At 39.9% G+C, this 25,550-nt stretch overlaps 1 protein-coding gene across 2 annotated transcripts in view; it reads left to right on the forward strand.

Annotated features, from left to right (window-relative positions):
• The window catches only part of txnrd2.2 (thioredoxin reductase 2, tandem duplicate 2), an 84,357-nt gene extending 59,178 nt beyond the window's left edge, over positions 1-25,179 (forward strand). For both annotated transcript variants that reach the window (XM_072587769.1, XM_072587770.1), the window contains 5 exons: positions 11,345-11,481; positions 12,096-12,191; positions 17,319-17,411; positions 22,107-22,276; positions 24,066-25,179. In XM_072587769.1, the coding sequence (XP_072443870.1) occupies positions 11,345-11,481; positions 12,096-12,191; positions 17,319-17,411; positions 22,107-22,276; positions 24,066-24,189 (620 nt within the window). In that variant the 3' untranslated portion in view covers positions 24,190-25,179. The remainder of the gene's footprint in view (positions 1-11,344; positions 11,482-12,095; positions 12,192-17,318; positions 17,412-22,106; positions 22,277-24,065) is intronic.
• The last annotated feature ends 371 nt before the right edge of the window (positions 25,180-25,550 follow it).

Here is a 25,550-nt window from a genome sequence, read left to right on the forward strand (position 1 = left end):
ATCTATTCTTGTAGTACCAAGATGTGTGATCATTGCAACCCGGAGGCTGGCTGGTTGAATTATATTACTTTGGTCTTAGTACTTCCTTTCAAATATAAACAATTGGTTAAAAATAGATTTTTTTTTAAAAAATGAGTATTGTACTTGTTGGTGTTGGGAGAAGTGGTGTGGGTTTCTTTTTTAAGGCCTTTTTCCATTTCTTTTACAGGCAGTTCCTGTGGAATAATGAATACTGCCATTCCCAAGTTCCCTGAGAACAAATTAAATTACAGAATTTTGTTATATTAATTAGAGCCTTTAGGGAAGAAAAGGATGGATTGCATTATTGCCCAATTTGTACAATTAAGTGCAAATTGCATATCGTGAGATAGCTTTTAGAATCTCCCAGCACTTCTGGTCTTGATTTATCATTTACAGGTTAATATGACAAGATTGAACTATTAACTCCGAGCTCCATTATATGACTCAGGGGGACTTTTGTGGGCAGTGGTTGTGTCCTTACATCTGGGCCAGGAGGCCTAGGTTCAAGGTTCACCTATTCCAGAGGTGTGTAATAACATCTCTGAACAAGTTGATTAGAATCTATATATTGTTCACTGGGGATTATGTATTTTCTGATCGCATTATCCTGTTACCTCTGAAAATACAAATAGCACTATTACACAAATGCGTACAAGCCAAAATTATTTGAGTCTTGTTTGCAAGTGAAGCAAACAGATCTAGCAAGATCAAAGACATTATGTGGAGAAACTAAAGTCAGAATTGCTTCCCTCTGAGCAAAAAAAGGTCATGGAGAATTAATCATGTCACTCAATCATGTTTTAAGAGACTCCAGGACAAATACATTTAGGAATCTGTACCATGTGCAAAGGTTAGCAAAGCAACTCAAACTATAAATGGAACACCAGGTTCGACTGTAGTATACCAATTAATACATTATAAAAAATTGTATTGCATTGGTGTGTATTTTAGAATCTTCATAAAAAACAGGCTGTATCAAAAAACTAGAGTGAGATGGTTCATACTCCAAATGACTGGGTTTTACATATGATGTGTAACTCATTGATGTTTTAAAATTGTCCCTCAAGTTTAGCATTATGCTCATGAGCTCGTAAAACTGAGGAAATGTTTAATTCGTGAATTTTCATATTGATCAGGACCGTTCTAGTGGCTGGAACGTGGGGAGAAGGCAGTGCGACAAAAACGACTAATAAGAGAAGGAGGGGAAAGGAAAGGAATGGTTTACTTTTCCCAGATGCATTTTTGGTTGAGAGGAAATAATTCACGACCAGTAGTAAGTTGGTGCAGCAACATGATGTACTTTCAAATGTATTATTTGTAGGTGGGGATGCTAGCATCATCCATCAGATAGCTCTCTAACTATCAAACTCAGACAAACCAAGTAAACCATGCTGGGAAAGTATAGGTGAATTTAACACTGGCAAGGAAAATTACCCTCAAGTACTTTATTCTACTTTAGTGTTGATTCAAAGATTGCGAAGTGTTGTTGATATGACTTCAGAGGAATAAGTTATGACTCACAAGAATATTGGAATTATTTAAATAGTAACTCATTTGTTGAGGAAGAAGGAATACAAAATACTTCGAAAAACAAATATCATCCCATTCCAAATGTAGGTCTTGGAAATCTAAGCGAAATTAGGTAGGGTTGAAAATAAGTTTGGATACAAAATGACTGAGATGTTACTAGAATAACTCTCTTTGTCCAGGAGCTTGAGTTGATATTAGTGACTGATTAAGTCCCTCAGTGACCCTTACATCTATTCTGGATGCTAGTTTAGCTGACCATTGAGTTGGCCTGGTTGACATGTTTTTTTTCAATTATTGGACAGCAATCTGTGTTGTCACCTAGGTAGCAGATTAAAACTGTAATGGTAGATCTATAGTGTACATTCCAAGTCTTCACTCTGTGGCTGCTGAGCATGAATGTTTAGTTGTAATTTTAGTGTTTTCGTTGCTGTAGAATTTCCTTAAACCTTGGATCATTTCTTCATGTATCTGTACTCCATCCATTTGAAATATATCTTGCATTTTCATAATTATTGTGTTTTTTTTTATTCACTAATGGAGCGTTGGCATCACTGACTGGGCTAGCATTTATTGTCTGTCTCTAGTTCCCCTGAAAAGAGTGGCAGTAGGCTGCCGTCTTGAACAACTGCAATCTATGTGCTGTAGGTACTCTCCCACTAGGGAGAGAAGTCTAGGATTTTGATCAAACAACACTGAAAGAACAGCGATATATTTCCAAGTCAGGGTGGTGAGTGGGAATTGTAGGTGATGATGTTCCCATGTATTTGGTGCCCTTGCCCTTCTAGATGGAAATAGTCGTATGTTTGGAAGGATCTTTGGTGAATTTCTCCACTGCTTCTACTGAGTGTTGGAGTTGGAGGTATGGATGCTTGTGGATATGATGCCATTCAAGTGACTGCTTTGTCCTGGATCATATCAAGTTTCTTGAGTGTTGTTGGAGCTGCATTTAATCAGGCAAATGGGGAGTATTTCATCACACTCTTGACTTGTACCCTGTACATGGCTGGCAGGCTTTGGTGAGTCAGGAGGTTAGTCACTCTCTGCAGTATTCCTAGTACTGACCTATGTTTTCCAGTAGGAGGTCACTGGCCAGTAACTTCAGCTGATTTTCCTTCTCACGCAGCTGTCCTACTCCGATGGATGTGAAGGGCAAAGTTGATTTCCAGTGAATCAAACCTTTGGGTGTGTGTCGCTATCAGCTTTGTTCCTGGCACCGTCCAGTCCAGCCACCTTTAACTGCCTGACTTGACTGAATGAAACTTGAAATTATCATTCCACTGACTTTGCCAACAAACTTTAGTGGAATTAGCTAAATAATGTCTTGTCATTGATATTTAATATACAAGGCATTTTCTTTGGTTAGTACCTCCATTCAAAGTAAGCACAAGGTAAAAATTGTCTTAATAAAAGTGTGTATTTCTGCAGTTTCTGTCTTTTGCACCAACTCTTACTTTCTTTGAAAATCTGCTTTAATGTCTGTTGACAGGTTAATTTGTCCCTTGATTCAGCATTCAGGAAGACGGGGGGAATTCAGAAAACCTCAGTTACTTGTTGGATCCTAATTTACACAATCTATAATCCAAATACAGATTGCATTATGACTGTTGGAAATTCTATCACATCCATGGGCCTGGTATTTTATCACTGTTATTCACACTGTTGGGACATGGGGTGGCACATTGATGATGGGGAATGGGGAGGAAGGAACAAACAATGGAGCAGGATATAGTATGAATATAGTACGATGAGTGGGAAACGAGATAAAAATACAAGCTCGTCAGGAGACGAGGAGGTACTTCAGCACTGACCATTTCAATCACTCATCTAAAAGGAAGTGCAGGATAAGCAAATGACAATTTATAGAAAGTATTCTCAAATGCTTTCAATATGATGGGAGAGCAGCTGGTAACTGTGCACAACTATTTTTAACAACTAGTAATTATCGGTGTTGTTCAGCATTTCTCTTGCCCTGAAAATTTGACTTATCTTTGATCTATGTACTACTATTGCAATGCGAGTCCATAATTATTTATGAGCACTCTCATTAAGCTGATCATTTAAAGTGCAAATAAAGCAGCCAAACAGAGGTTTTTCATACAGAGGTTGGTACGTGTATGGAATGAGCTGCCAGAGGAAGTGGTGGAGGCTGGTACAATTGCAACATTTAAAAGGCATTTGGACGGGTATATGAATAGGAAGGGTTTGGAAGGATATGGGCCAGGTGCTGGCAGGTGGGACTAGGTTGGGTTGGGGTATCTCGTCGGCATGGACAGATTGGACCGAAGGGTCTGTTTCCATGCTGTCCATCTCTATGACTCTATGATTGTACATATTAGTACTGTTCTACATTTTCTTCATCTTGATATTTACAAGATGCTAAATTAACAGCGTTATTCGTATTCAGGGTAGTAATACGCTGTTCATAAGGTTTTTGCTCTAATCTCCTTTAGTCCTCCACTCCTTTGAGATTCCTATACTTATCAATTCTAGTCTCTTGCACATATTCAGTTTCTTTCTAGTGTAATTGGCATCTGTGTTTTCGGCTTCCCGTACCAGAGGTTCCTTCACGCCTTCACGTAACGCCTCTCTCTCTCCCTCTCTCTCTCTCTCTCTCTCTCTCTCTCTCTCTCTGTGTCTTTCTCTCTCTCACACATTTCCGTGCCCCCCCCCCCCCACAAAAAAAAATTCCTTAAAATGTACCTCTTTGCCCTGAAATCGCCTTTCATAACTTCGTAACTTGGTTACCAAGTGACAAGTCGAAGTTGCCTGCTTAGACTTTTATGTCTGGTATATTGCATCGAGTTTCCTCTCAGCATTTGGTTGGACAGGAAGCTGTATATTAATGAGGTGAGATTTGCAGTTAATGAGGCTGACAACAAGTAATGATCTACACAGGTAATTGTGGTACAGTGGCAGTGTCCTGAGGTCTGAGTCAAGTCCCACCTACTGCAGAGTTGTAACAATCTCTGATTAGAAAATATCAAGCAACAATCCCCCTTAATAGGCATTTCATTACTTACTGGCAAGAATTTTGTCACAATGTCTCGAACACAAGTTTGAAATGCGACAAGTTGTTCCGAATATTGAGAAAGGCCTCACTGGGTTTCCTGCGTGATTCTTCCAGATTTAACACCATGGCCCACTTCATTCAGTCCCTTTTAAGATTATGGTCAGCATCTTTTCTGGTTGGATGGATGTGATGAATGGGGTCCTCAACATTTCAAAATGAGTGTCAAATTACTTTTGGAGTGCAAAGGCATGCTAGTTAAATTTGCACATGACACAAACTAGTTATGAAGTCATAGAGTCATAGGGATGTACAGCATGGAAACAGACCCTTTGGTCCAACTCATTTTTATGCTTTGTGTGTTGGGCAGACCTTTGGATCTGAAGCATCACAGAAAAATAGCTTTCATTTATTTAATGCCTTTGATGTGGTCAAATGGGCCAAGGCACTTCACAAAAATGACAAAGATTTTGATAGAGACTGGATAGTGGCCAAAGATTTCAAAGGTAGATTTGAGGAAGTGACTCAGTGGAAAAGATAGAGGTTTTGGGCGGCAATTGCAGAGCTGAAGGCCAGTGCAGCTGGAGTCATTATTATAGGAGATTCTTGATGCCTGAGGAGCAAAGAGATCTTGGAGAGTTTGTAGACCTGGGAGGATGTTACAGAGGTGAGTAATATGACATATTTTGGGAATTTAAAAGCGTGGTTAAGAATTTCAAAAGAGGCATTGTTGGCCTGGGAGCTGACATAGGTGAGCAAGAGCAGTAGGATGCAAGTAAACCAATGTCAACTCTGCCAGACCTGACTATTCTTGTGCACTTCCAGGTGGACGATTTCAGAGCAGCATTAGCAAATGCAGAAGATAATATGTGAGCAATAGTGGCCAGGAGGATGGAAATAATTTAGAATCCTTACCTTTTTAATTGGTTCCTAGTGACAGCTGTCATTTTTGCTAGAATCTTGGAAAAGGTGGGAAAACAATCAGCCTTGCCTTTATTAGTTTCAGGGTTGAACTGCCAAGATTTTTTTGTTCATTCATGGGATGAGGGCATTGCTGGTTAGGTCAATGTTCATTGCCCATCCCTAATTACTCAGATGACCATAAAGGGTCAATAACATTGCTGTGGATATGGAGTCGCATGAAAGCCAGACCTGGTAAGGATGGCAGTTTCCTTCCCTAAAGAGCATTAGTGAACAAGGGGTTTTCATGACAATCGACAGTGAATTCATGGTCATCATTGGACTCTTAATTCCAGATTTTTGTTAAATTGAATTTATGTTCCACCATTTGCCAGGGCAACATTTGAACCCAGGTCCCCAAAACATTTCTGGGTCTCTGGATTAACAGAGGTAATCCAGTCATGATACCACTATGCCATTGCCTCCCGAATATTCACAACTGATAAAGAAATTTGGCATGTCTGTGATGACTCTTGCCAATTTTTATAGATGCATCACAGCTTGGTATGGCAACTACTCTGCCCAAGACTGTAAGAAATAACAGGCAAGGTCCATCACAAAAACCAGCCTTCCTTCCATTTTCTCTGTCGACACTTCCAAATGCCTTGGGAAGGCAGCCAGCATAATCAAAGACCTCTCCCAACCTCAGTTACACTCTCTTCCACCTTTCTCCATTGGGCAGAAGATATACAAGAAGAAAGTGAGGACTGCAGATGCTGGAGATCAGAGCTGAAAATGTGTGGCTGGAAAAGCACAGCAGGTCAGGCAGCATCCAAGGAGCAGGAGAATCGATGTTTCGGGCATGAGCTCTTCTTCAGGCTCATGCCCGAAACGCCGATTCTCCTGCTCCTTGGATGCTGCCTGACCTGCTGCGCTTTTCCAGCAACACATTTTCAGCAGAAGATATACAAGTTTGAACACACATACCAACAATTTTAAGAACAGCTTCTTCCATGCCGTTATCTGACTTATGAACAGACTTCTCACATATTAGAATTGATCTTTCTCTGCATCTTCTCTGTAGCTAGACGACTCTGTTCTGCATTCTGTTCTGTTACCCTGATATAGATTAGATTAGATTCTCTACAGTGTGGAAATAGGCCCTTTGAACATAGAACAGTGAACAATAAAGTGCAGAACAGGCCCTTCGGCCCTCGAACTATTTTCTCCGCTCGTCCCCCTACACTATCCCAAAATCATCCATGTGCTTATCTAAGGATTATTTAAATCTTCCTAATGTAGCTGAGTTGACTACCTTAGCAGGTAGGGCATTCCACACCCTATGACTCTCTGCGCAAAGAATGTGCCTCTGACATCTATCTTAAATCTATCACCCCTCAATTTGTAGTTGTTCCCTCTCGTACAAGTTGACGTCATCATCCTAGGAAAAAGTCTTTCAATGTCTACCGTATCTAATCCTCTGATCATCTTGTATGTCTCTATCAAATCCCCCCCACCCCCCCACTTAGCCACCTTCTTTCCAATGAGAACAGACCCAAGTCTCTCAGCCTTCCTTCATAAGACTTTCCCTCCAGACCAGGCAACATCCTGGTACATCTCCTCTGCTTCCACGTCCTTCCTGTAATGGGGCGACCAGAACTGTACACAATATTCCAAGTGTGGCCGCATCAGCATTTTGTATAGTTGCAGTATGATATTGCAGTTTCGGAACTCAATCCCTCTACCAATGAAACCTAACACACCGTATGCCTTCCTAACAGCACTATCCATCTGGGTGGCAACTTTCAGGGATCTATGCACATGGACTCAAAGATCCCTCTGTACATCCACACTACCAAGCATCTTTCCATTGTCCCAGTACTCTGCCATCCTGTTATTCTTCCCAAAGTGTATCACCTCACATTTTAGCTGCATTGAACTTTGGCCCAACAAGTCCACACCAACCCTCCAAAAAGTGACCCACCCAGACTCATTCCCCTCTGATTAATGCACCTAACACTGTGGATAATTTAGCATGATCAATTCATCTGACCTGGGCATCTTTGGACTTGTATACTTACATAAGGTTTAATTTCTCTGGTTTGTAGGCAAAACAATACTTTTCATTGTAACTCGGTAGATATGAAAATAATAAATCAAATCAGAATAAAAGATGACCCCTGGAGCAAGTGGCCAGACAAGTGTTATTCTGGCCTCTTGTGCATTTCCAATTTCCTTCACCCCACTGTTGGCAATCTTTCTTTTATCTTTGTGCGTCCAAAACTGTGGAAAACCCTCCCTAAACCATACAACCTGTCTACCTCTCTCTCCTTACAAGACTTTCGTTTAATTCACTGTGGGATGTGGGCATTGCTGGTTGGCCATCATTTATTGCATGTCCCTGGTTGCCCTTGAGAAGGTGGTGGTGAGCTGCCACATTGAACTGCTGCAGTCCAGATGCTGTGGGTTGACCCACAATGCTTTGGGAAGGGAATTCCAGGATTTTGATCCAGGAACAGTGATATATTTGCAAGTCAGAATGGCAAGTGATTTGAGGAGAACTTAAAGGTGGTGGTGCATTTGGAAGGTGCCGTCTGAGGATCTTTGGTGAATTTCTGCAGTGCATCTTGTAGTTAGTGCACACTACTACTGAGCATTGGTAATGCAGGGAGTGGATACTTGTGGATGTAGTGCTAATCAAGCGGGCTGCTTTATCCTAGATCCTGATGACGGGCTTTTGCCTGAAATGTCGATTTTTCCTGCTCCTCAGATGCTGCCTGACCTGCTGTGCTTTTCCAGCACCACTCTAATCTAGACTCAGGTTTCCATCATCTGCAGTCCTTGCTTTTACCTTATCCTAGATGGTGTCAGGCTTCTTCAGTGTTGTTGGAACTGCACCCATACAAGCATGATTTGGAGGTACTGGTGTTGGACTGGGGTGTACAAAGTTAAAAATCATGCAACACTAGTTTATAGTCCAACAGGTTTGTTTGGAAGCACGAGTATTCAGAGCACTGCTCCTTCACCAAGTGGTTGTGATACAAAGCAAGCAAGAAGGGAGTATTCTGCCACACTCCTCCTGACTTGTGCTATGCAGGTGGTGGACAGCGTTTGGAAAGTCAGGAGATGAGTTATTTGCTGCAGATCTGACCTGTTCTTGTAGCTGCTGTGTTTATGTGGCGAGTCCAGCTGTGTTTTTGGTCAATGTTAACACCACTAATGTTGTTAGTGGAGGATTCAGTAATGGTAACACCACTGAATGTCAAGGTGTGGTGGCTAGATTGTCCCTTATTTGTTATGGTCATAGCCTAGCATTTGTGTGGCACGAATATTACTTGCTACTTGTCAGCCCCAGCGTGGATATTATCCGGATCTTGTTACATTTGAACATGGACTGCTGCAGTATCTGAGGAGTCACGAATGACGTTGAACGTTGCACAATCATCTGTAAACATCTGTACTTCTCACCTTAATTTGGAAGGAAGGTCATTGATGAAGTAGAGTTTAAATCAGAGTGGTGCTGGAAAAGCACAGCAGGTCAGGCAGCATCTGAGGAGCAGGAGCTGAATATGTTTGGGCCTCGGACATTACCCCGAGGAACTCCTGCAGAAATGTCTTGGAGCTGAATTGACTGACCTCTAACAACTGCAACCATCTTCCTATGTGCCATTATGACCCCATCCAGCAGAATGTTTGTCCCTCGTGCCCATTGATTTCAATTTTACTGGGGCTCATGGATGCCACACTCAGTCAAATGCAGCCTTGATGTCAAGGGCTGTCACTCTCACCTGCCCTCTGGAATTCAGCTGTTTTGTCCATGTTTGAACCAAGGCTGTAATGAGATCAGGAGTGAGTGGCCCTGACAGAATCAAACTGGTCATTACTGAGCAGGTTATTGCTGAGCAGGTGCTGCTTGATAGTACTATTGATGACTTCTTCCATCACTTTACTAATGATCGAGAGTAGACTGATGGGGCAGTAATGGGCTGGGTAGTATTCGTCCTGCTTTTTTATGTACAGGACATACATTAGCAATTTTCCAAACTGTTTTTATATGCCAAAGTGTTCTAACTGTACTGGAACAGTTTGGATCGGGGAGCAGCAAGTTCTCGAGCACAAGTCTTCACTACTATTGCCAGAATGTTGTCAGGGTCAATAGCCTTATCCAGTATCTCTACTGCTTCTTGATATCATATGAAACGAATCGAATTGATTGAAGATTGGGATCTATGATGTTGGGGACCACTAGAGGAAGCTTTACTTTAAAACCTACCTCCTTGACCAGCCTTTGATTGCCTATCCTAATAACTCGTCATTGGCTCAGCATCAAATTTTGACCATTAACTTTCCTGTGGAGTGCCTTGGGATGTTTTGCTACAATAAAGGTATATTAATGAAAGTTATTATTACTGCTGTTGTGGGGTCAACTCCCAGCCTTCATATGAAAGTAAAGGCAGTGGATTTAGTTGGTATGGTGGGATAATGCTTTTAAAAAACCCACATTTGTTAATATTCTATTTATGCAATAGTTGCCCATCGAAACATGAACAGTCTAATGTTCTTGGACAGATTTCATATTCAAGTAGCATAGTGGCAAATGCAATCAGTTGCAAAGATCCATCTCTGGTAAGATGTCTCTCACCAACTGTCCAGTGACAGTCGCGAAGATGATTATGTAAGTGCCATATCTGGTGTCATTGCTGCATTAATGTTTGCTGTGCCTAGTGACTGTCTCAGATCACTATCCATTTGTTGTTGAAGCAAGACGACGACCAACAATATCCCACTGTAACTGTCAAACCTGGTACATCACATTGTTGAGAGTTGATTTCATGCAGATGCACTACTTTGAAACTTTTTAAAAATACATTTTGTCTGTCTATCTGACAATGATATATGAGTCAAACTTAGCGGTGAGTTGCATGGTAATAGTTACCTGTTATATTGCAGAATAAGGGTGAGGTTAGAACAGCCATAGAAGTTGGAGAATTTTTTTTAAGAACTGCATGTGTCTTATACATCTTTTATATACAGAAAAATAAAAACCTCTTCTAAATTTGCATATTCAGCTGGTTACAATTTAATCAATGTTGAAACAAAGATTAAGTGCCTGTAAGTATCAGGTCAGTTACTGCCTCTTTCTCAGTTTTTAAGATGGTTTTGGTCCCTTTATTTAAGAAAAAATACTATTTCATTGGACACAGTTTAGAGAAGGTTGATACCCAATTTGGAGGGATTGTCTTATGAGTAAAGGCTAAACAGATTGGTACTCCACTCGAAGCTCAGCAGAATGAGAGTGATCTCATTTAAACATACAGAATTGTTAAGGTGCTTGATAGGGTCACTGCTGAGAGGATGTTTCCCCTCATGGAAGAGTCTAGGACCAGAGGGCATAGTGTCAGAATAAAGCAATGACAATTTAAGACTGCGATGAGGAGAAAGTGAGGACTGCAGATGCTGGAGATCAGAGTTGAGGGCTGAAAAAGCCCAGCGAGTCAGGCAGCATCTGAGGAGCAAGAGAATCAACGTTTTGGGCATAAGCCCTTCATCAAATGAGATGAGGAATTTCTTCCCTCAGGATTGAGTATCTTTTGAGCACCTTGCCACAGAGAGCTGTGGGGGCAGAGTCCTTATGTATATTTAAGACTAAGATAGATAGACTGTGAAAAATGGACATAAGGAATGTTGGATCAGACATGGTGGAGGCTCTAGAGGTCATTACCATTTCTTATGGTCTTATGAATCTGTAACACCTGATTATGATAGACATGTGCTTAGCTGCAAGTTTCAGGTGCTCAACATTTTTGTGCATTTTATGTATTGTAAATAACTACACAGCATCTGAAAAGATGTTGATTACGTACTTAAGATTTCAATTGCTTCCAGGTCGGGCACCTGAAACAGGTGACCTGTGTTTAGACAAAGCTGGGGTCCAGATTAATCCAGAAACTGGGAAGATCATTGTCGGTGCCAATGAAGAAACTTCTGTTTCCCACATCTATGCAATTGGAGATCTTGCAGAGGTAAGACATGATCCAGCTGTTACTATCAATGGTTTAATTTGTTATAGTTGTTATGAAATGTAATGAAAGGAAAGGGTAAATTGGTTGCATGATCTGTGTACTTTTGGTGCACTCTAATTTTATTGGTTTTGATGTTCAGTGCTGCAGTACTTGCTTTTTCACAGCTGAGGCTGATAAGTATTCACGTTTCAGCATCTTCAAACCCAATGCATAAATTATTCGGTAATTGACAGTGTTTTACTTGTAATCTAGAAAGCATGTCTTCTGGATAATACAGTCTACTTCAACCATCCCAAGCAAAAAGCTGAAGATACATTGCCAAAATGTGAAAATTAAAGCATAGAAGGACATTGGTTGTCTGAGGGAGATGTAGTCAACTTTGACCAAGTTAAAGGCAGAAAAGCAGGTGCCCTTAATGGGTTAAATATATACAGTCAGGATAAACATACAAGGCAAAGCAAACCAACTAATATTTGGACAGTGCAACCTGATGCACTCTTTCCTCTGATATATTGGAATGTCATAACAGAATAGTCAGCAACAAAATGGAACACAAGTAAATAATCATACTATTCAAGAGGGATTGAGATCATTTTACTTATTTTGTTTAATAGGGTCGACCAGAGCTCACGCCAACAGCTATCAAAGCCGGCAAGTTACTGGCACATCGTCTTTTTGGTAACTCTACTGAATTGATGAACTATGACAATGTGAGTAAATCTTATGGATAAATGCTTTAGCGAGTGATTTTAAAAGTCTCTCAGTCAATGTATTGAAGAAATGTTTTAACTGTGTGTGCAAGTGTAATAGCATATTTACACGAAGTACAATTATAAATAGCTTTGTTATTTAATGGAATGGCAGGAAGTCTCTGTAGTTGGAGCCGCTGTCTTTTTGGCAGATGAAATATGTGCTCTATAAAGAGTTGCTCCTCACTTCCTGGTTCAACTGTGCAATTACCCATTATCAGGGTCTCAGCCAGCTGGCCCACACTTCATTGGAAAGGAAGATAAAAATTCTTTAACACCTTTGGACCCCAAAGTAATTTACAATCCATGAGCATTTTTGAAGTGCAGTCACCACTACTGTATATAAAAAAAACTATTTGCACATAAACAGCCCTAAATAAAACGACAACCATTGGCCAGGCTACTTAAGGTGACCTCCCCATGCTCCTCTTCAAAATAGTGCTAATTGGTCTTCTACATCCACCTGGGCAAAAAATTGCAGTGATTTTGGGTGGTGATGATGTAAACTTAATGTATAACTACATAATTGGTAACGGGATCAAAGGTTACAGGGAGAAGGCAGGCGAATGGGGTTGAGAAACATATCAGCCATGATCGAATAACAGAGTGAACCTGACAGCCAAATAGCCTAATTTTGAATTTTTTTTAATAAGTAGTATAGGACAGAGGGACCTAGAGGTGCAGGTACATAATTCCTTGAAGTTTGCGTCACATATAGACAGGATGGTGAAAAAGGCACTTGGCATGCTTGCCTTCATTGCTCTGTCCTTTGAGAAGAAGAGTTGGGAAGTCATATTGAGGTTGTACAGAACATTGGTGAGGCCTCTTCTGGAATACTGTGTCCAGTTCTGGTTGCCCAGTTATAGGAAGGATATTATTAAACTGGAGAGGGTTCAGAAAAGATTTACCAGGATGTTTCCAGTATGAAAAGTTTAAATTATAAAGAAAGGCTGGAGCATTTTTCACTGGAGAGGTGGAGGTTGAGAAGTGAACATAGAACATAGAAAAGTACAGCACAGAACAGACCCATCAGCCCATGATGTTGTGCCGAGGATTAATCCTAATGTAAAATAAAATAATCTAATCTATGCACTCCTCAATTCACTGCTGTCCATGTGCATGTCCAGCAGTCGCTTAAATGTCCCCAATGACTCTGCTTCTACCACCGCCACTGGCAACGCATTCCATACATTCACAACTCTCTACGTAAAGAACCTACCTCTGACATCTCCTCCATACCTTTCTCCTGATATCTTAAAACTATGACCCCTTGTGCCAGTCAATCCTGCCCTGGGTTATTGACTCTATCCATTCCTGTATTATCTTGTGTACCTCGATCAGGTCATCACTCTTCCTCCTCTTCTCCAGAGAGAAATGTCTGAGCTTAGTCAACCTCTCTTCATAAGACAAGCCCTCCAGTCCAGGCAGCATCCTGGTAAACCTTCTCCAAAGCCTCTGTATCTTTCCTATAGTAGGGCGCCCAGAACTGGACACAATATTCCAAGTGTGGTCTCACCAGGGACTTGTAGAGCTGTAGCAAACCCTCACAGCTCTTAAACTTAATCCCCCTTTTAATGAAAGCCAAAACACCATTCGCTTTCTTAACAACCCTATCAACTTGGGTGGCAACTTTGAGAGATCTATGTACTTGAACACCAAGATCCCTCTGTTCCTCCACACTGCCAAGAATCCTGTCTTTAATCCTATATTCAGCAATTAAGTTCGACCTTCCAAAATGCATCACTTCGTATTTATCCAGGTTAAACTCCATCTGCCATTTCTCAGCCCAGCTCTGCATCCTGCCTATGTTGCGCTGCAGCGTGCAATAGCCCTCGAGACTAACAACAGCACCTCCAACCTTTGTGTCATCTGCAAATTTACTAACCCACCCCTCAACCAAGTCACATAAAAACTATAAAGAGCAGAGGCCCAAGAACAAAGTCAACACTGACCTCCAGGCAGAATACTTTCCATCTACAACAACTCTCTGCCTTCTGTCAGCCAACCAATTCTGAATCCAGATAGCCAAATCTCACTGTATCCCATACCTCCTGATTTTATGCATGAGCCTACCATGGAGAACCTTATCAAATGTCTTGCTGAAGTCCATATACACCACATCCACTGTTCAACCTTCGTCAACCTGTCTTGTCACCTCCTCAAAGAACTCAATAAGATTTGTGAGGCATGATCTGCCTCTCACAAAGCCATGCTATGCTTTTCCAAATAGTCATAAATCCTATTCCTCAGAATTCTTTCCAAAACCTTGCTGACCACAAGCGTAAGACTGACTAGTCTGTAATTGCCAGGGATTTCCCTATTACCTTTCTTGAAAAGAAGAACAACATTTGCTTCCATCCAATCCTCCAGTACTACTCCCATGGAGAGTGAGGAAGCAACGATCTTCGCCAGCAGCTTAGCAACCACCTTTCTCGCTTCCTGAAGCAGCCTGGGATAAATCTGGCCTGGCCCTGGGGACTTATCAATCGTAACATTTGCCAAAATTTCCAGCACATCAACGTCTTCAACCTTGATCTGTTCGAGCCTGTATCCCAGCTCCTCAAAATTCTCATTCACAACAAGGTCCCTTTCCTTAGTGAAAACCGAAGCAAAAAACTCATTTAGGGCTTCCCTATCTGCTCACACTCCACGCACAACTTTCCTAAGCTGTCTCTGATCGGCCCTACCTTCTCCCTAATCACACTCTTATTCCTCACATATGAATAATATGCTTTTGGGTTCTCACTAATCCTTCTTGCCAAGCCTTTGCCGTGCCCCCTCCTGGCTCTCCTCAGTCCATTTCTGAGCTCCTTTCCAGCAAGCCTGTAATTCTTTAAAGCTGTGCAAGGATCTGCTGGATCCTTGTTTTCTCCACCTTACATCCTTTTGATGAGAAGCTCCTATGTTCTCTTCATCCAAGGCTCCTTAATTTTACCTCTCTTATCTGTCTCAGAGGGACAAATTTGTGCATTACTCGCGACAACTGCACCTGGAACAGTCTCCACATGTCTGCTGTGCCCTTCCTGTGGAACAGTTGAGCCAGTCTGTATTTCCCAACTCCTGTCTGATAGCATCAGAGTTTCCTTTTCCCCAATTAAATACCTTCCCTTGGTAACTGCTCCTTTCCCCCTCCATGGCTATGGTAAATGTGAGGCAGTTGTGGTCACTGTCACCTAAGTGTTCTCCCACTGCAAGATCTGACACCTGTCCTGACTCATTGCCGAGCACCAAATCCAAAATGGCCTCCCCCCTCGTCGGCCTGTCCACATTCTGAGTGAGAAAACCCTCCTGAACACACCTGACAAAAACTGCTCCATCCAAACCATCTGCACTAAGGAGGTTCCAGTCAATATTGGGAAAGTTGAAGTCACCCATAACAACAACCCTGCTACATCTACATTTTTCCAAAATCCGCCAGCCTATCAGTTCTTCAATCTCTCTACTGCTATTAGGGAGTCTGTAGAAAACCCCCAATGCAGTGGCTGTTCCCTTGCTGTTCCTAACTTCCACCCATACTGACTCAGTAGACAAACCTTCCTCAACAACCTTCGTTTTTGTAGCTGTGGTGCACTTTCTGATTAGCAATGCTACACCCTCTTCTCTTTTTCCACCTTCCCTGTTCTTTTTAAATGTTCTAAACCCTGCAACATCTAGCAACCATTCCTGCCCCTGTGAAACCCACGTCTCTGCTATGGCCACAACATCATAGTCCCCAAGTACTGATCCATGTTCTAAGTTGTGACCTTTATAGAAGTTTATAAAATCATGAGGGGTATAGATAGTAATTGTCTTTTCCCTAGGATGGGGAATTTTAAGACTAGGGGGTACGTTTTTAAGGTGAGAGAGAGATTTTAAAAAGACAAGGGACAAGTTTTTTGCACAGACGGTGGTGTGGAATGAGCTTTCTGATGAAGTGCTGGATGCAGATACAATTTAAAACAATTAAAAGACATTTGGATAAGAAGATGAATAGGAACGATTTGGAGGGATATGGGCCAGGAGCAGACAGGTAAGACTAGGTTAGTTTGAGAATAAGTTCAGCAGGGACTGGTTGGATTAAAGGGTCTGTTTCCATGCTATGTGACTCTATCTAACCTATCACTAGTTTTTGCTGCTTTTTATGATTCGATACTCTTCTTGACTGCCGTCATTAATCAGTTATGGCCTTTCCTTCTCAGCAAGTCCATCTTTTTGACCGGAATACATTGTTGCTGAGTGTTAAGAGATATTTGCCTAAACATCTGCTACTCATCACCTTCTTCCAGCCTACTTAAGACAACTCTTCCTTCATTATCTCTGTAATTGCCCTTATTTAACCTGAGGACACCAGTTTGAGATCTGAAATGTTTGTCCTTGAGCTAAATTTGAATTTATCACATGTTCTGATTGCTAGCTCCCTAGAGGTCCCTTAACTACAAGGTTTGTTATTAATCCAACTTCATTACAAATCTCTGATCTAAAATAGCTTGTTCCTCAACAAATTCTGCAGCGTATTGCCTTAAGAAACTATCCATGATGCACATTAACATTACAAATTTGTCTTGCGTGTTGTCCTTGCCCATCTGATTTATCCTGTCAATGTTCTTCAAATACCCTTGAGTACTGAGCTCCTTGTTTCGGTCACCCTGCAAATACATCTCTGTAACATTATTTATTTCTATTTGTGCTATCAACTCATCAACTCATTTATCTTATGTGCGGTGTGCATTTAAATAAAGAGCCTTAAGCTTTGACCTTTTACCATTATATTTCTGATTCTAATTTCTGCTGCACTCTTCTGCTGTTATTTCTGTCCTTTGTTACTCAACTCTGCACCTCTGCTCTCTTGTTTCTTTTCCTTTCTTAAACTTTCCTTTAGTTCAATCCCAGTTGGCTCACTCCCCCATGCTCAAAAACAACACCTCTGAGAATGCAACACTTTTTCGGATTGTACTAGAGTGTTGTGCTCAAGTCCTAGAGTGGCCTAAGCCCAGAACCTTGCAACTTGGAGGTAAAATGCTCACCACTGAGCCCAGCTGATACTGTGATAACTTTAATCTAATAGCTTAATATTTCTGTCCAGTTGAAATGCTTGATTTGTATACATAGGTCGCCACAACAGTTTTCACGCCATTGGAGTATGGCTGCGTAGGTCTGTCTGAGGAAGAGGCAGTACAACAATATGGTGAAGACAATATAGAGGTAGGAAGAGTAAAGGTCTATTTTTCTGTATTGTAAGGTTCTCTTAATCATTTGATTGCCTTGTTTAAGTTTCATGTGTGGGGAGATTTAGACAGACTTTTCCTGCCAGAGGGACAAGATCACTTCATAAATGGAGCTTGAGATTTGTAAATTAGTAGAACTTAGAATTAGTGCTTTTACCCTATATGTGATACAAAAGGTTTCTGATTTGCACCTATGACTTTCAAGGATGGAAGCTAAGTCAAAGAAAAGTTTTCAGGAGTGTCTTCATAGCACTGTTGTTCTATTAATTGTTTTGTTGATACTTTTAAGGAAAAGCTAGCTGAACACTTAGGTAGGAGATAAATGGAAAGCTTTGCTAATGCAGTTAGTTGAAAATGCACCTTAAATCCAGTATGAAGGAGCAGGACTGAATTGACAGTTTTGGTATTGTGCATTCTAGACAATTGTAGATTTTAAGTTCTTTTCTCTTAGTAAATAATTCCTAATTACTTGGTGCAGACTACATGCTAACGAATCACTTTGATTGAGCCATATTTTGTAAAGATTGTAGTTGTTTCTCTCTAGTTCAGTGAGTTGTTCAACAATATGGAGGTAATGGCACACTGGTATTATTGTTGGACTGTTAACCCTGAGACCCGCATAACGTTCTCAGGACCTAGGTTAGAACCTCGCCATGGCAGATGGGGGAATTTGAATTCAATAACTATATGGAATTAAGAATCTAGTGATGACCATGAATCCATTGTCAATTGTTGGAAAAACCCATCTGGGTCACTAATGCCCTTCAGGGAAGGAAACTGCCATCCTTACATCTGCCATCTGGCCTACACGTGACTGAAGACACACAGCAAATGTGGTTGACTCTTAACTACCCTCTGGGCAATTCCGGATGGGCACTAAATGCTGGTCTAGTCAGCAACGCCCTCATCCTGTGAATGAATAAAGAAAAAAAACCAAATCAAGCAAAATATAGGTTCAGAATCATGCACTAATCTGTAATTTAGATTACATCTCCTTGGATACTGGTCCCTGCACAACTGGGTTATGGAGCTAGATATTCTATTAAGTCATGATTGCCATCTGGTGGACTCTTCTAAAACTGAACTTAGATGAATTTTGGGAGAGAACAAGATGGAACTTGGGTATGATCCCTCTGTAGCGGAGTAGTCTTCTGTGTTCCACATTTGAAGGTACGCATGGAACAATTCACAATTTAAGGGAAGGACCAGAAAGTATCTAATGCTTCTACATCAGTGTTCTTGAAGCTCCTCGGCCAGGATTCTGAAGGAACAAAAATGCACCAAATTTAAAACGCTTTTGTTTCTCTATGGGAATCCACTAAATTAGAAATTCTACAAATGCCAAATTGTGAGAGCCTCAGTTTGTCTTCTGGTGGTTAACAAAATGAATATATTTTACTGAATGGTTCTTGAATCATGTCACATGGAAGAAAGCCATTCAGTCCATCTTGCCTGTGCTTTGAAAGAGTTAACCAATCAGGTCTATCCCATAGCCTACAAATTATTTCTCTTTTCAACTGTAAGTCATTTATTTTTTTGAAAGATGAGAATGAAACAGCCTCTTTTTTTAAGGAGTAAACCACTTGCTGAATTAAATATTTTAAAAATTTCTTCCTTTTCACCTACTACTTTTGCCAATTATCTTTATGTTCTCTGGTCATCGACCCACCTACCGTTGGAAATAATTAGTACAGCATGTATGAAAATCTCTCAGGTGTGAAATGCCTGTACTGAGCCTTCCCTTCTCCATCTCTGTTGTGGAAAGAACAATGCCAACTTCTCAAAAAATCCTTTCTAAAGTTTGGTACAGAATTGAATGTAAGACTTCAAGTGAGGCGTAACCAATAACTTAGCAAGGTTTACCAGAACCCACTTGCTTTTGTACTCCATTTGGGACTTTTCCCACTAAGTAGGAGGATTAGTTCTGGGAAATAGGATGCTTTTACTTTTGTACAATGTGAAAACACTAAGTACTTGTAAATGAGGTTTGCAACTGATTAAGTGTTGGGCAAAATCTCACCCTGAGAGAAACAGCTGCATGGTGCCAATACTATATTTCCATTTCATGTGCCAGACATTTTTGTGGCTTTGTTGTGTGAGACTGTGAGCTACTGAGGAATTGTAGGCAATTTAGTGTTTTGGACCTGTGCCAACAAGGAGGTGAGACTTTCCATATGCACTATGCCTACTTTCATGAAAGAGGAGAATTTCATCTGGCCTGAAGTCTAATGTTGGTATGAGTGCCTTTTGTGTCCCCGTGATGTCCTAAAACGGTTCATAGTACTTAGAAATTACAGCTACTATTGTATGAGATGCAGCAGTCAATTTATATATCGCAAGGTCCCACAAACAATAATGGCCAGAAAATGGATTTCCGTGATGTCTGGTTGAAGGATAAATACTGGCTTGGACAGTGGAGAGAACAGCCCTGTACTCACGTTGAAATATATCCACCAGAAAGAACAAGGAAAATTACAACACAGGAACAGGCCCTTCAGCCCTCCAAGCCTGCGCCAATCCAGATCCACTATCTAAACCTGTTGTCTATTTTCCAATGGCCTTTATGCCTCTGCTCCCTGCCCATTCATCTATCTGTCTAGATACACCTTAAATGATGCTATTGTGCCCAACTCGACCACCTCCACTGGCAACACCTTCCAGGCACCCTCTCCATAAAGAACTTTCTACCTTAATGCCTTTTAGAATACCCAACACTTCCTCCCTCCTTATACTGAGATGATATGGCTTATATTTAGCATACCCTGCAAAAAGCAATAGCCCCAACGGGGGTGTGGGGGTTGCACTTACAAATTTTTTGAAAGTTTTGTCCAAAGGCTGCTTCCTCCTAATAGCCTCTGGTCTTAGGCATGATAACTCAATGCAGACCTGTGCATTTTGTGAGCTGCAGTTGATGTATCAGCAGCATATGCTGTGGTCCCTATTTCCCGATATACATTAAACATTAATGTATTGCTGAGTTGTATTGCTGGAATATTCCTGCAAACTCCATTCAAAAGCTTTTCAGAATGGAGAACAAATTTTTGCAATTTTCGGGTTTACTTTCTACTCTGTTATTTTTTAAATAAATGGTGTGTTTTTCCAATAATTGTTGCCAATATCAGGAAAAACAATGGGACACTGAGTATACATATGCCTTTTGCAACTTTTCAGTCCTTTAAGCTTAAAAAAATGCGTTAATTTAGACAAACCAGGTGCTTCCCTCACTTAAATTTAGTTAAATTTTCAAAAATAAATGTGTTGAATTTTAAAACAAAACTGCCTCCAATTATCTCATGCGATCATCTGTTATGTTGGCAAATAGAAATTACCAACAATCCAATTTCTAACAGCTGTCAGACACAAACACTCATGCAGACACACACACAGTATTTCCTCATTTATATTTCTCAATTTTAAAAAGGAAACCAGTTCAAATTTGAGAGCTATAGTTTCAGCCTGTGTTTTGTTGATAGTAATTAGTATGTTTATGTTTTTTCAGTTGAGAGAATGGCAGATGGATAAAAGGGAACAAAGAAATCATAAAATATCAGTCTATACTGATGCCTTGGAAAATCGCAAGCCCTTTTTTGCTACATATGGGATTCCTTAACAAATGCTGTCTATCCTAGAGTTTACCCCCATTCTCACTGCTGACCGCCATTTAATAGTGAGCCAACCCTCTGTTAAATCCAATCTCAAGTACCCTGCCACAGTCCTGCTAAATTATTGGTTGTCCCACTCCCTGATGCCAGATAAACCACCAATCAATAATCATTTTCACAGAACAGGGAATCAGGCTATGAAATTCAATTTCCAATGCTGATCTACTGTAACAAGTGTACACAACAATTGCCATTATACATGTGGACAGGGTTATTGTAATAGAAATACAAAAATAAGGACAGAATATGGTTTTAAAATGTTTACTAAATTACATGTATGTATGTATGTATACACTTTGTTTGCATTACCATGACACATTCGTAGAAAATATTGTTGAAATATTAAGTATAAGGAACTTGATGTCAATTTTTCCATTATAATTTTTGCATCAACATTTATTATGGTAAATGCTGATGCAAGCTTGTTACACTGTAATTATACCTTTCTATTAGTCAAGGCCCTGCAGCAGCTTAACCGGCAAGAGGATGACAGGTTCACATGGATAGTTCTTATTACTTGTGAATGTAAGAATCTGTAATGGAATTATGAACATATGTTACATAAAATGGCCACTGTATTGTTTCTGTACTTCCTAAGCCAATTAACCCCTTCTCTCTAATGCGGAATGTGACATTTTGTCTTTAATCATCAATACAGTATGCATGACATTGCAAGGTATCACTATGACTATTTGCATACACACATATGCACACGTTATAATTATATATTTAGTTACGTAGAACTTGGGTATTGCTGAAAAAAGATGCTTGATGAAAGCTTTTTGTCTTACACTAATCGGGACAATTTGCAACAAATACCAGTGAAAAGGAAAAACAACATTTATACTGTACAAACTATACTGAAATTATATATTTGTAATGTACATCTAGCTATATACAAATGAATGCAAGAACAATTACATATATGCATACATAATATAACAAAAGCAAATGTAGGGCATGTGTTGTTTTAGTATATCATCCTATTATTTTGACCTCTCTTTGGTTAGGTTTACCATGCGTATTACAAGCCACTGGAATTTACAATAGCTGAACGGGATGCTACCCAGTGCTATATCAAGATGGTTTGCTTACGTGAGGGTGACCAGCGTATTCTAGGACTTCATTTCATTGGACCAAATGCCGGAGAGGTCATTCAAGGATTTGCCCTGGGAATAAAGTAGGATGAAAGGAATTAATTTCTATTTATAACAAAACTAGCTTCAATAGAATATATTTCATAAATTATATGTTTTGTTACAACATGATCTTTTACTACTCAGTAGTGCTCTCCTTGTACTTCCATAACTAGTAGTACATATTTGAATTATGTCTGTCTAGTGTGCACACTTTTATTTCTTTGTAATTCTAAAATACAATGCTGCTGTACTTGTATTGCTTTGGAGTCAGCTACGTTCAGTTTCGGTGCTCATCAATTGTATTTAGGATTATGCAAACCTCCATTATAACCTCATAAGACAACTTCTTGCTAAGATTTATCAAATTATACTTTATGCAACACATTGCATTTTTGTGGTGCTTTGTATAAACAGAAAACATTACCAAAGGTGATAAAACTGGTGGACAGTAATCAAGAGCAGAAAAGGGAAGAACATGAAGGAAAGGAATTTTGCAGATTTTTTTTTAAATTGTAAGAGGATAATGGCAATGTGAGCAATGGCAGGGAGATTGGTAATGGCTATGAGAGATACCTCTAAATAGTGGAATAGAATAGCATGAAGGAATGCAGTGAGGTGACCTGGGGGTGTCAAGGATGTAAAGAGAATATTGTCAAAGAACTGTGGGTACAGCCATTACGTGATTTGAAAGTGAGCTCAAAGTGCTTGAATTTAATTTGTTGATGCAAGAAAACAAAGAAAATTTGGAAAATGCAAAATATGGAAATGCAGGAATCTGGGTGAAGTTGCATAACAATATGTAAATGTTTGGAGTGCAGTACATGTTAAATAACAAACACCTTTCTGCTGATACCTGAGCATTCAAACCAGTTGATTCCCAATGTCTAGATTTGACCTTAAATCAACACACAATCTTGTACATCAGGAGCTAGAAAGACAGAAAAAAACTTGTGTTTTTTTTCAAAGAAGAACTGTGATGCAAGAACTTCAGCCAGTATCATTCTAGCACCACCTTATGTACTTAGAGAAAATGAATATCTCCCGAGATACCACATTTGTCTACCTTTTTGTGAGTCATTGGTAAATTATATGTTTGTAATGCTCCCTGTAATGAGTAGTTGCTGTTTCTTAAGAAGAATTATAGTCTTGTTGGCAGGGATAAAGAACACAATTCTTTTGTGCCAGACTTAGTGTGCTTTTATTTAAACTAGATCAAAATTTTGGCAATAATTTTAAATGTTGGTTTGTCCCAGCCATCCTACTCACCTCCAGAGCTGTCTGGAAGTCTCATTATGCAAGATTCACTCCTTGTCACTCTTGGCATACATCACAACCTTATGTAAAGATATATTTGTCCACATATACATGTTTGGAGTCCAATGATAAATGAAGAGAAGATGTTTTCATATCAATGTAATAAATCTAGAAGAAAAGCGAGGGAGGTAGAAAAGGTTCTTTGCTGCTAGAATTCACAGTTAAAGGAAAGATGAATATAGTCATTACGTACATGAGGGACCAAGAAGTTAGACATACTGATACGATGAGAAGTGGAAGGAAACTTGTGTGGAGCATTCGGAGTAGGTGAAAATGTGTAATTGAGGTTGCAATCAGATCAGCCATGATCTTGTTGAATGGTGGAGCAAGCTGGAGAAGTCACTTGGCTTTCTCATGCCCCTAACTCGCATGTTCATCTATATATTAATTATAGAACAAAATAGCCTGTTTATTTGCAGTAAGTTTTATCACTTTGTAAGCCTCTACCTCTTTGTTCATTTGGCTTTTACCAAATATCTATTTCATTACAATTTAATCATGCATTTTTTTTTCTAGATGCAATGCTACATACACTCAGCTGTCATCTACCATAGGAATCCATCCAACCTGTGCAGAGGATGTGAATAAACTAAACATCACCAAACGCTCAGGTCTGGACCCAACAGTCACAGCCTGCTGAGGTTAAATGTCATCCCTGAACCAACCAGCACACCACAAAACTCTACAGCACTTAAGTAAAATACAGTCTTGAGAAAAGTACATGTTAAATAATGCCATCAAAATTATATCCTGGTAATTCTTTATCCTGTTTTGGGGATCTATTGAGTAAGTCTAATTATGAAAGTAAAATACAATTCCTAAATCAGCCAGCAGAGGGGAATGTTTGATTATTAAAAGTGGATGTAAGTAATATTATCTCATAATTATCCAGAATGTAAAGATTTGTGTAAGTCAGTATTGCAAAGATGTGGAATGCCAATTGTATTTGTTTTAGCCAAAGTTGTAGAAGCCTCTGAGACTGCTTTACCGAAAGCATGTACAGGTCCACCCTCTCAAAGCCAGCTGAACATTTCTGGAATTGTCATGCATTTTTGTTCTAGTAAAATAAACTTACCTGATAGTTTGGTTAGGTGCTGAGTGGTGCTAAACTTATCTGTTTTGCTGCTTGTGCATCAATCTAGTCCCCTGCTCCAAGCAGCTTTAAACACATCCAAACCAGATTGGTCCAAGCTGCCATCAGCTCCCAACTCAAAGTTTGGCAAAATCCAGGATTCTGGTGGGGCCTTGGTCCTAATGGTTGCCAATTTTAAGAGAATGTACCTTCAATTCTATACAGCAGGTGATAATGTTTTCAAAAAGTGTTGTATGTGCATTTTATCTTACACTGTGATAGATTTCCAGTTCATAAACCAGAGTTGATGGTGTGCTGTTCAGGGATGACTGACGATGATAGTAAAAGTGGTTTGACTTTTGCTGTTAACTGACCTGACTAGTATGCATTTTGTACATTTAAATGTAAATATGATATGAACAAGAACTGTAGCCAGGCTGCATATGTGCCAGTTAATGATGACTTGTTTTTAAACCCAAATTATGGGATAGACTGGTCTGATGCTGCTAGGCATTAAAATATATAGAGAAAAATTTAAATAAAGTGATATTACAGTTTTGTCTGTTATTTATTATTTGCAATGGCAAGTGGTTGAAGAAGTAAATCCATATTGTATCGTACTCCACTGAACCTCTCTGAGACCAAGTCCTGGTCAACAACATCCATCTGAAATGGTTTTCAACCTTTTTCAAAGCTTCTTTCTAATATTCTGATGGGATGTGGGTGTCTCTGGCAAGGCTGGTATTTGTTGCCAGTCAGTAATTGCCCATGAAGTAAGTTGCTTGTTAACCCATTCAAAGGGCAGTTTAGAGTCAACCATGTTGCTGCTGGTCTGGAGTCACATATAGACCAAACCGGATGAGGACAATTAATTTCTTTCACTAAAGGACATTTGTGAACCATTTTTGTTTAGATGCAATTGATGACAG

The sequence above is a fragment of the Chiloscyllium punctatum genome, chromosome 17, assembly GCF_047496795.1.
Source record: "Chiloscyllium punctatum isolate Juve2018m chromosome 17, sChiPun1.3, whole genome shotgun sequence".
NCBI lineage: Eukaryota > Metazoa > Chordata > Chondrichthyes > Orectolobiformes > Hemiscylliidae > Chiloscyllium > Chiloscyllium punctatum.